This window comes from Sinohyriopsis cumingii, chromosome 4, assembly GCF_028554795.1.
Source record: "Sinohyriopsis cumingii isolate HCF-2022 chromosome 4, ASM2855479v2, whole genome shotgun sequence".
NCBI lineage: Eukaryota > Metazoa > Mollusca > Bivalvia > Unionida > Unionidae > Sinohyriopsis > Sinohyriopsis cumingii.
Genome location: NC_142964.1, coordinates 31,966,759 through 31,979,494, shown reverse-complemented (window position 1 = coordinate 31,979,494; position 12,736 = coordinate 31,966,759). Strand labels below are relative to the sequence as shown.

Below are 12,736 nucleotides of genomic sequence, written 5' to 3'. Positions count from 1 at the left end.
CTTTGTTGTTGCCAGATTTTGAGTTAATCATCTTCAGATCATTTGGATTTAAAAAGGATTAATTCTTTATTATCTGGAAATATTTGAAGAGTGCTCATATAACATTTTGGGGAAAGACATTTCTTACAAATTTTATTCAGATTTCCAACACAGGAGTGTTTTTTACAAGGAACTGTAGATAGCACAGTCCTGACTACAGCATACGTCATCGTCATCCATCTTGGATTTTCCATCAGCATTCGAACTTGAAACTATTAGAACACTTGTTACTAGGACTTTTGCAAAATAATTCGTGGATTATTCTAAGATTAGTTTTGGATTTGATTGTTGAAACCGTAAGTTCTTCTCTTTTTTATTTATACAGACTTTTTCCAGGAAAATAAATTATTTGTTAAAGTTTAAAAAGCTTGTTGTTTTCACGCTTTCTCTGTTACTGTTTATTCGAGCCTAAACACGTAACAATGATATCATTGTTCTCCTTAAAGAGGTAGATTTTACTGGGTAAGAAGAACATGTTTTGATTGTCCCATTGTAACAGATAGCAGTAAAAACACTTTTCATGCACAATCGATAAATGACCGTTGGAGAGGGACAATGAGAAATTTTCAATTACTCCATTTCATACAGCTACATAGTCATAATTTGGACATTTTAATCACATCGTCAAATGTGATATACCTGGAGGTGTCAGAAACAAAATACCAATTAAAAGTAACATGATTGTGCTCAGTTGTAGATGTTGGAAACAACATGGAATCTAAAAAACGAAACTTTAAAGAAACTGTTTCAGCCAACCGTATTGCCACATTTTAATGTAGTGAAATATTGTCAAACGTAAAATGTCCTTACCTTCAATGATCGAAATTTCCTTTGTCGTTGTACTCGACGTCTCTGAAAGTAAAAGATGATGGGATAAACCATATTATTGCAATTATTGTAAGCATTATCATGTAAAAAATAGCTTCCAACAAAAGTGATTCCAGCCGATATTAGATTTAAATATATTTGTACCGTTATTCATCTTTCTATTCATTTCGTGCTTACATGCTATGAAACCACCTACCAAACAGTCTTTTGCATGACGTCAATATTGAGGTAAAGAAAAGATGTAGTTGTTCACCTCTTGAAGGCAGAATTTACTGGATGAGAGGGACATACATGGAATATCCTGGGAGTGACAGGCTGCAGTACCAACATTTTTCATGCACAAACGATAAATGACATCAGGACAGAGATTACGACAGTATTTCAGTTCCTCCATCTCTACCAGCTACGGGTCATAATTTACAATTTTCAATCACATCGTCAAAGGTGATATATCTGAAGGTGTTAGAAATAAAGGAGCAATTAAAATACCATGCATATGTTCAGTTGGAGACGATGGAAACATCAGGTAATATAAAAAAAAAGATAGTGTCACTGTCTCAGCCAAAGACATTGTCACATTTTAATGTCTTGAAATATTTTCAAAGGTAAAATGTTCTTACCTTCAATGATCGGGATAGCCTTTGTCGTTGTACTCAACATCTCTGAAAGTGAAAGAGGATGGGATAAAACCATATTATTGTAATTATTGTAAACATTATCATACAGAAAATACCTCCCAACTAAAGTGAACCCAGCTGATATTCGATTTAAATATTTTTGTACCGTTCTTAATCTTTCTCTTCCATTTGTGCTTACATGCTGTGATACCACCTACGTATCATTATTTTCTATGACGTCAAAGCTGAGGTAAAGCAAATATATCTTTGTTCACCTATAGAAGGTAGATGTCATTGGGTGAGAGTGACATTCTTGGATGATTCTGGGAATGACAGCCAGCAGTACAAACATTCTTCATGCACAAACGATACATGATTTTAGGACAAAAGCAAGGAAAGTATATCAGTAATTCAATCTCTCTCAGCTACCTATTCATAATTTGCAACTTTCAATCACATCGTGAAAAGTGATATATCTGAAGAAATATAGGAGCAATTAAAAATACCATGCATGTTTTCAGTTAGAGATGTTGGATACATCAGGAAATCTACCAAAAACAATGTAAACACATTGTCTCATCCAACCACATTGCCGCATGTAAAAGATTCTAACCTTCAATGATCGGGATGGCCTTTGTCGTTGTACTCGACATCTCTGAAAGTCAGAGGCAAGATGGGGTAAAACCAGAGTGTAATGATTACTCTAAACTTCAGCATATATAAAATAGATTCCATCTAAAGTGATCCTAGCCGCTATTTCATCTAAATATAGTTGTGCCGTTTTTCAGCTTTATTTTCATTTTTGTCTTACATGCTGTAAAACCACCTACCTAACAGTCTTTTCTATGACAACAAAGCTGAGATAATGCAATGTTATCAATGTTTACCTGTACAAGGTAGATTTTATTGGATGAGAGAGACATGATTTGAGTATCCTGGATGTGAGAGATACCAGTAGAAACGTTTTTCATGCACAAACGATAAATGACCTTAGGATAGAGACAAGGAAAGTAGTTCAGTTCCTCCATCTCTTCCAACTACATAGTGATCAAGTGGAAATTTGAATCACATCGTCAAGTGTGGTATACCTGGAGGTGTTAGAAAGAAAGGAACAACTAAAAATACCATGCTTGTTTTCAGCTGGAGACGCGAGAAACATCAGGGATTCAATAAAACGAATTTTAAATGATTGTCTCAGCCAATCTTGTTGTCGCATTTAAATGTCCTGAAACATTCTTAAAGGTAAAACGTTCTTACCAATTATGATCGGGATGGCCTTTGTCGTTGCACCCGGCATGTCTGAAAGTGAGAGAAAGAGAGAGGATGGTATAAAACCATGGTATAGTAATTTTTGTAAACATCATCATCTGTACAATAGCTTCTATCTGAAGTGATCCGAGCCGCTACTCCAGCTATATATATTTGTGCCGTTCATCCTTCTGTGCATTTTGTGCTCACATTCTGTGAAACCGTCAATCAAACATTCTTTACCACGACGTCAACATTTAGATAAAACAAAGATACCATTGTTTACCTCCAGAAGGAAGACTTTACTGGGTGAGAGGGACATGCTTGGAATATCCTGGGAGAGAGGGCCAGCAGTACCAACATTTTTCTTGCACAAACGATAAATGACCTTAGGCTAGAGACAAGGAAAGCATTTCAGTTACTACTAGCTACGCGGTCATAAGTTGCAATTTTCAATCACATAGTCAAATGTGATATAGTTGAAGATGATGGAAATAAAAGAGCTATTAAAAATACCATGCTTGGTTTCAGTTGGAGACGTTGGAAACATCAGGGAGTCTACAAAATAAAAAGTGTTAACACATTGTCTCATTCAACCACATTGCCACATTTTAATGTCCTGAAACATTTTGTCGTTGTACTCGACATATCTGAAAGTCAGAGGCAAGATGGGATAAAACCAGAATGTAGTAACTACTGTAAACATCATCATGTATCAAATAGCTTCCAACTAAAGTGATCTTAGCCGCTATTCGATCTAAATATATTTGTGCCGTTCTTCATCTTTATTTTCATTTTGTTCCTGTACGCTGTAAAACCACCTACCTAACAGTCTTTTCTATTACGTCAAACCTGAGGTAATGCAATGATATCATTGTTCACCTCTAGAAGGTATATTTTATTAGGTGAGAGAGACACATGGTTTGAATATCCTCGTGAAAGATAGCAGCAGAAACAAGTTTAATACACAAACGATAAAAGACCTTAGGATAGAGACAAGGAAATTATTCTAGATCCTCCATCTCTTCCAGCTACATGGTCTTAATTTGGAAATTTGAATCACATCGTCAAATGTGATATATCAGGACGTGTTAGAAACAAAGGGACAGTTAAAAATACCATGCTTGGTTTCAGTTGGTGGCGTGGGAAACATCAGGAAATCTTTAAAATTAATGTGTAAACAAATTGTCTTAGCCAATCACATTGCCACATTTTAATGTCCTGAAACGTTTTCTAAACGTAAAAAGTTCTTACCTCCAATTATCGGGATGGCCTTTGTCGTCGTATTCGACATCTCTAAAACTGAGTGGGAGGATCGCATAAAACCATAGTCTAGTAATTATTGTATACATCATATATATGCCGTTCTTCATTTTGTGCTTACATGCTGTGAAACCAACCAAGCACATTGTCACATCCACCCAAGTTACCGCATTTTAATGTCCTTGAACATTTTCAAAGGTAAACGTTTCTTACCTTCACTGACCAGGATGGCCTTTGTCGTTGTACTCGACATCTCTGAAAGTCAGAGCGAAGATGGGATAAAACAAGGGTATAGTAATTACTCTAAACATGATCATGTAGAAAATATCTTCCAAACAAAGTGATCAAAGCCGCTGTTCGATTTAAATATATTTGTTCTGTTCGCATTTTTATTTTCACTTTGTTCTTAAATGCTGTAAAATCACCTACCAAACAATCTTTTCTATGACGTTAAAGTTGAGGTAATGCAATGATTTTATTATTTACCTCTAGAAGGCAGAATTTACTGGGTGATAAGTGACATGGTTGGAGTATCCTGGGAGTGACAGCCAGCAGTACAAACATTTTTCATCCACAAACGATAAATGACCTTAGGCTAGAGCTAAGGAAAGTATTCAGGTTCCTATATCACTTCCAGCGACCTAGTTATATTTTTGACATTTCAATCACATCGTCAAACTGGATAGTTCTGAAGTATTAGAAACGAAGGCACAATTAAAAATATCATCCTTGTGTTCAGCTGGAGACGTTGGAAATATCAGGGAATCTACAAAACGAATGTGTGAACACATTGTCTCAGCCAACCACGTTGCCGCCTTGTAAATTGCTGAAATATGTTCAAAGGTAAAATGTTTTTACATTCTATAATCGGGATGGCGTTTCTCGTTGTACTCGACATCTCGAAGTCATAGTCAAGACGGGATAAAACTAGAGTGTAGTAATTGCTCTAAACATCATCATGTATAAAATAGCTTCCAACCAAAGTGATCCTAGCCGATGTTTGTTCCGTTTTTTATCTTTATATTCATTTTGTGCTTTCATGCTGTGAAATTACGTACCTAACAGTCTTTTCTATGACGTCAAAGTTGTGGTAATGCAATGATATAATTGTTCACCTCTAGAAAGTAGACTTTACTGGGTGAGTGAGACGTGCTTTCAGTGTCATGGTTGTGGCAGAGAGCAGTAAAAACATTTTCATGCATTCATTATAATGATAATTCACTAGAAGAAGGGCCTCGCATTAGAAACATGGATCATGCAATTCACTCGTCTAATTCCTGAATTCGTTCACATGAAATGTGCAATTGTACTCACGTGAGGGTTAGAAATGGCACTTTAACATGTTTTGTGATCAATTCGAAAAGTTTAGAGCTGAATAAGTGCTTGTTTTATTGCAAACGGCACTGGGTAGAAAAGGCCTTCTGAATATGCGAATATGTATCTAGTTCGAGCATAGATGGATCTGATTCCACAAAAGACCTAATCCATGTCGATAAAGCATGAGGTATGGGCAACATTGCGTTTGTTTTTTGTTTTTTTTTTTGTTTTTGGTTTTGTTTTTTTTTAAGGCGAATTTGAAACAGATCAACCCAGTGTGATGTTGTAGTTTGGAAGATGAATATCATCCAATTAATGAACATTTAACACCAAAATTTAAGCAAAGTCACTAAAGCATGAGGTAGACGTCACGTACATTTTCTGTGCAAGAGGTGCTCATCTCGTTGGTTGCCTCTAGACATCTGGTTTCGCGATTCTAGGTAGGATAGTATGCATATAACATGCAAATACGTCGTATAGTCATGACCTAATTGCAATATTTAACCAATGCCATCACAATATGAAATATATATCGACGAACCTCCTCTGTAGCATGGAATTGGTAGTAACAGTTGTACCTGATCATTAATTTTAGAATAGTATCATGCCTTGCGCCCATGATGTAATCAAACACAATATTTAACCCAAGTGAGTGAAGCGTAAAATAGGGTCATTGTAAACTATTGTTGAAACGATGTAATGCTCATCGAGATTTATTACAGGTGTGAGTATTCTAATTAAAATATCTTGCCCAAAACATGTGCAGTCTTTAAGAAAATGCAAAAACATGTTGCAAGCTAATGAAAATTGAATTAGAAGCCATAGTTACTTTTCTTTGTTTTGAGGATAGGATAGGAATAAATATGTTTACAACTATCAGTTTTTGTTAATTATTGCAGGAATATAACTGAAGCCACAAAACTGGACTAAAGGCTACAGCGTAAAATATGGGTTATCATGCTGTACGTTTGTGACAAGTTAGTAGTATTTTATATACCCGTGTGGCTGAGTTTTCCAACGCGCTCGCCTTTACCTATCACCGGCATCTCGCCTCTATCCTTGTGGATTCGAATCACTGGTTGAGGCAAGGTGGGTATTTGAGAAAGCTTGCAAGTAGCTTCTTGTGGCTATTGTTTCTACCCAGGGTTGTGCCGAGTTTATCCTCCACCAGATATATTGGTATAGGTATGCGTTTCGTTCTGCTCACACCCAGGCCACAGTGCTAAATATAGGCAATGATACATATCTACTGTGTAAAATGTTTATTCCAAGATAGAATTGTGCACCAAGTAATGAAGGAACATTCCTTTAAATCTCATTTAAAAATAAGGAAAAATTTGGTAATTGTTTGCTTTTAATGTGGCAGAAGAATCAAACACTAATGCAAGGTAATATTCGATTCTTCAGTGCTTTCATGTTTCTTGATTGACGGACTCTTAAGAAAAGAAGACATAACACGGGATGTATCAAAACTGTTACATTAAAAAACAATAATTACCATGGTAGTAATAATATGGAATAGACGACTAGTAACCCAAACAGACCAAATTTATGACTTTTACTGGCATGAATAACGACTATATATTAAATGACAGCAAATATAAGCAATATACACTATATAAATCCGTCAAAAATAAATGCTTTCAAACTTAAAAATAATGTTCGCTGTGATCGAGCATAAAAACATAATAAATTGGGAAGAAAGCATTTAGCAGGTCAACAACTTTCACTATATTAAGACTAGGAGATCATGCATATTGGATGCCAACAACACGTAAGGTCATAAGCTAACTGCAAAACCAAAGCCATTAAAAGATTTGACCAGCTTGTCATGTAAAATGCTTATTTTAAACAACGCATAATGCCTTAGGTTAAATGCTACTAACCACTGATTAAAGCCCTCGGAGGTCAAGATTTAACTACCTACCTAGGTAATTTCTCCTTGATACACGGATTGGCGCCAAAATACTGAATACTTCAGTTACTACTGGAGCGATAGGCATGCTCCTCTTACGGATGTAACTGTGCAGAGACTGGGAAGTTGTATGTGTATATCCGGCAAGTATTGTTGATGAAAATGTACTATAAAAATTGCACATCTTCACCAAATACGTTTCCGAATGATGATACTTCAGAAGAAAAACTAATTGGAGGAAGTTACAACCCCTTACAAGGCAGAGACGATCTTCCGTCCACTATGATATCTAAGACAGCTTCTAGGTAAACTGACAAGAAAATAGACCGATCTGTCGGGAAGAAGCATAGCAAGGGAAACTCTTCCGTCATGCAAATTCAGCTTAAGTCGTGAAACCGGGTTCTTTTGAAGCTGTCGAATTACCTGGGAACGTAACCTGATGCGCCACGGCTATAGGTCCTATCAGGTCTCGCTGAACCTTTGGGATGAAACATATCCGACATAAAAGCTGGAGAACGCGGACTCTCATCTCCCACCCACAGCATGGATAATGTCAGATAGGATGATTGCCTTCAAATGTAATGCTTATGGCGACTTTCCTAATTTCGTGAACCAACTTGCTTAGAAAACTCAGTTGAGTCTGGATTATTACCAAATATGCGTAACGAAAAACCAATTATCTAAGACGAAAATAAATGTGCTGATATGCTGCCCTTTCATGTTTGAGTGGTTAGAAGAGGTTAGATCTCCATCGACCCACCAGCTCAGTCCATTTTAAGTACCACTTTAGAGCTCGTACTGGTTCATGTAGACGACCTTGAGATGAACTCTTTAGAGATGTTTCACTACAAAAGTCCCACGAATGGGGGCCTGTTCTTGACAATGAAAACCGGTGCCGTCACGAGTTGTACTGTCCCATCCTGTCGGTACTGCAAATAGTTCAGGTCGACTGATAAAGCGCGTATCTCGCTAATTTTACCTGCCGTCAATAGTGCGAGTACGATGCAGGTCTTCTTCCACTGATAAACAAAGACCCATCGAAAGCGGTTTAAAACAGCGTCTTATTCAGCAATGTTAATACCCATGGGAAATCCAATTTGGACACAAAGTTAACTCCTTTGGACATTTGAAGTCGATATTGACGTCAGATCGGAGAGTTCTTGTTTGCTATCCCTTCTTTTGTGATGATTCGACGTATGGTATCCTTTTATCGTGATTCGTTCTAACTGTTTATAGTCAAGGAGCCCAAGCAGGATGTCAACTGCGGATGTATTGATATGAACAGCGAGTGAAAACACAGTGATGGGGCGACCATTCTGCTTCTATTAGTTGATACTTCTGGAAAAGTGCATCTGCTAATGTAACCTGCCCAGAATATTAGGAACTTGTCCTTGAAGATTGTTGTTGAAGGAATGAGCTAAGAAATTCCCATAGAATACCGTACAGGTCTGTAGACGTCGTTCCCTTGCGTTCTGAGATACTTCACCACAGTGGTGATGTCGTACGGAATGAAAATGTCATTCTATGTAGATACTCCTACCTCCAATATAATGACTTCCCTATTGCTCTCATGTCTACAATACTGATATGCAATATACGATCCCGAGTGAGCCAATTTTCACTGGCCTACTGTAATGATAGAATGAAGATATGCACCCTAGATGTGGATTCCGTTACATGTACATTTATTTCATTTATAAAACAGATTATTTGTATAATTTTTACGATTGCTTAAATATCACTCTACGTAAAACTATTTGATTGTAATATTTCATAAAACACAATAAGTTGCTAACTCTAAATGATTTTGAAATTATTTTCCCCTGTGAGTAAGAAAAAAAGCAAACAAACAAGCCAGCAAAAACCAAATGTATTTTAAGACTTATTTCTAGCTATTGATGTAGACATCTTATCACTCGATCGGGATTGAAATTAACTTTCGATGTAATGTAAAAGATCTTGGTTACTGTAAAAGTATATGCAATTTGATTGAATGCCTATAACTTTAATAACAAATGAGAGGTAAAATATACGAGATTGTCAGGTTTACGGTTGAATGACTCGCATGTTTCTTTCTTCATCTACACTATAAATGAAAAATGATTTAGCAAAACGTTTTAGATTCTTTCTATTACCTTTAAAGAGTAAATGAAATAATTAAAAAAATGAATTGACAATTACATCTAAGACCAACTTTGGTTGCGTTAGATCATTAATTGTAGATATTTGTTGGGGGTGGGTGGAGGTAAACATGTATGCGAGCGGTTTTAGGAAGGGTCCTTTGTTGGGGTACAGAGTCAGAAACCCAAGAAATACCTGTATTAAAGTGTTTCAAAGAATTACACTTTACCTATCTAACTGTAATGAAAAACTTACTCTAACAAAGGTTCCGGTTATTTCGTGCTCATTTTAAGTGGCAGTTTGGTGTGGGTGCTGTCAAGTTTAATGCAATTTCACTCAGCGTTTAAAGAAGATATACAATATTTGAATATAGCTAATTATTTTCAATAGAGACGAAATCATCTTTATAGTCTTTCTGTACATTAATCAGTTCATCGAGATTTCAAATATCTACCTGGAATCTGTTCGCCGATGACTCGATCTGAAATTGAAACCAGAAGTTTTCAAAATTTTATTTAATCCACTTTTATGGGTTGATTCAACGAGACTGGCATGTTTCCGCGAGCTCTCAGCTATATGCAAGTCTCTTGTATCAGATTTCACGGAGGAACACAGTCTAGTTGAATGAGATTCTATTTTTAACCGAGAGGAATCTCCAGTATATTTCAATACTGTAAACAAGATGGCATAGTGCAATTTTGAAACGAAGTGGTTTTATTTTGTTTGATTATTTTTAATTATTAAAGCAACAAACATGTAATGTAGGGAATTATGAATCATTTAGATGTATGACACTAAGCTTAATCGTTTTGGTTATTCTATAAAGCGATAACAAGATTATCTAAAATGTATTCTGTAGTTTTGTTGACAACATGTTTCGCAGGGTTAATTGTATTAAAGGATCTATTCCATTATTGTTCTTATTACAGTCGTCGCATTTGTTTTCGATACAAATATCAAGAATTGCGACAACTTGTTAATGTTAAAATTACAGTAGAACGGATGAAGATCATTTATCCAGAGTTGCCAGCAAAACATTTTATTTTTACTATAATAAAGAATAAATTATGTGATAACGGTATGTCGCATTGCAGACCTTCTAATTTTTTTCGATAGCAATAAATTCATGATGTCACTCAAACTATGAGCGTAAAATACGAGGTTTCAGCATGCAGCTTAGGATATACAGCCGGGTGATTGAACTCCATAACCATCCGTGGTGAAAGCAAGCACAATTTAATCATTTCGTAATCAAAAGGTCAAGTTTCAGTCGTCTGCGAGCCGACAACTGCAATACATCCAAATCTCTTTTGGGTAGCCGCGTCTTAGAAGGAAACTTCTAGTCCTTGAAGATAGGTAGTTAATTATTTGAAAAGTTCATGGTCTGTATTCTTGAAATAAAATATTTCAGTTTAAGACAAGTGATTGCTCAATACAGATTGCCTTAAAAGCAGAACTGGATGTACGTGTACATTACATGACGACTGTTTCGAAACATACGTACAATGATGAATACAGAAAATAAATATATTCGAATATCTTTACCGGGCAAACAGATTACACAGATTCTTTCACATAATCACTTGTTCACTGTGTGCTAAATAATTTGTTTACAATATAAATACCCTCTGTGAAGCATTTGAAATTATACGCGTTATACGATGTTGCAAATATAGTCAATACGATAGACTGCACGGTTGAAACGTTGTTGTTGTAGGGTTTAACGCCATTTTTCAGCACACGATAGACTATACATGGCGGCCAGTATTAATGGTGGAGGAAGAACCTGGAAAAATCCCGGAAAGAACCACCGACCCACGAGAAGCTACTGGCAAGCTTTCTTACATACCCACATAGGCTGAATCCGAGATTCGAACCCACGCAGACAGAGGTGAGATGGCAGTGATCCGTAACGGAGAGCGCTTTAGACCATTCGGCCAGTCGGGGCCCCTCCGTTTAAACGTGATAATGAACTTGCTTTGACAAATCAAAACCGCTTACGTTTTGTTTGGCTATGCAAAAATGAAAAGTCTACTCAACGTCCACGTTCGGACCATAAGTTTTCGTAAACCGAATACTCGAGTATGATATGATCTTGGGCCTTCAAAATAATGTGCCTTCTTCCTACAAGGGCGTCATTTGGTGACTGACAAGAACAACTGCTCACCTTTCGTCATCCCTTAGAAGTTTGACGACGCCTTTGTTCCGACCAATGTGTGTTCAAGCCTTATCCTCGGTTATAAAAACTTGGCTAGATGGTACAAAAGGTTAGCGTCAACCAGTAATCTGTATTTATCATTTCTGTCAAAATCAGTCCGATACGGTCAAGATCAATCAGTTGATCAAAGATTGACATTTAATCGGAAACTTAATGTAAAAATCAGTAATAAAAAACAAAATTTAAAATCCATCCCATATTGCAAGTATTGCTTTGCTGATTTTTACAACAAAACAAGGTTTATCGTTTATTAGCTGATTATAGAATCTCTTTCCGGCATATAGATGTCTCTTTTGATCATTTTGTCGTTTTTTCCCCTCAAAGCATCCACAACGCAATTACACACGTTTGTATCGCTACAGTGGTCTAGTAGTTAGAGCGTCAGCCTCGGATGTGGGAGGTCGCGGGTTCGAACGCCAGCCGAGTCATACCAAAGACTTCTAAAATGGTACTAACAGCTGCCTCAATAGGCAGTCAGCATTAAGAGCTTAGTGTTAGGACTGGTCGGCCTGGTGTCAGAATAATGTGAATGGGTGGGACATTATGCTACATGTCTGCGCCATGATGCCCCAGTGCTACAGATCACTATAAATTGCCACAATGCACAGTTCATAGCGATATGACTGAAAAAATTGTTAAGGCTACCTTAAAAATCCCAACACACACACACACACACGTTTGCCTTTGCGGTCCTATTAAGGTCAAACCTATGGCAAGGTCAACAGTACGCTACAAAACTTAATACCACAAATATGACGATGTTCAGAAGGATAATGGAATGATTTCTGAAAGGTTACGTACGCAGAAGTTATTTGGGGATATTATGTTATTTAAGAACAAGCCCAGTTTTCCTTTGTAGACCAACCGACGTGAAGACGACATTTGTTCAGTGGGATCGAGTTTTAAAGACATTTTTGCAGTAATTGCTCAGTTAAATGCCTCACTTTTGTGTATAAAGAGAGAAATTATTTTGAAGGATGTTTAGCTAAATAAACAATGTTAATACATGTTATTTTGATGATAGGGCTAAAACAAATTTAATATTTAAAATGAAAATAAAAAATATGAAATATGTAAAATATATGATATATTTCCTCTTTAATGGGAACATTCACTGTTGTCACCTTTTAAAATAGTACGTTTGTGATGACGAAAGGTCGATCAGAACAG

General features: G+C 36.5%; 1 protein-coding gene across 10 annotated transcripts in view; it reads right to left on the bottom strand.

Moving 5' to 3' along the window:
• The window catches only part of LOC149800885 (uncharacterized), a 66,048-nt gene that overhangs the window by 43,567 nt on the left and 9,745 nt on the right, over positions 1 to 12,736 (bottom strand). For 8 of the 10 annotated variants that reach the window (XM_089954924.1, XM_089954930.1, XM_089954926.1 and 5 more), the window contains exons 3-7: positions 9,803 to 9,829; positions 4,209 to 4,250; positions 2,742 to 2,783; positions 1,488 to 1,529; positions 850 to 891 (exon numbers count right to left, since the gene is read on the bottom strand). In XM_089954924.1, the coding sequence (XP_089811050.1) occupies positions 850 to 891; positions 1,488 to 1,529; positions 2,742 to 2,783; positions 4,209 to 4,250; positions 9,803 to 9,829 (195 nt within the window). The remainder of the gene's footprint in view (positions 1 to 849; positions 892 to 1,487; positions 1,530 to 2,741; positions 2,784 to 4,208; positions 4,251 to 9,802; positions 9,830 to 12,736) is intronic. The other 2 variants (XM_089954934.1, XM_089954925.1) reach the window with 2 other exon arrangements.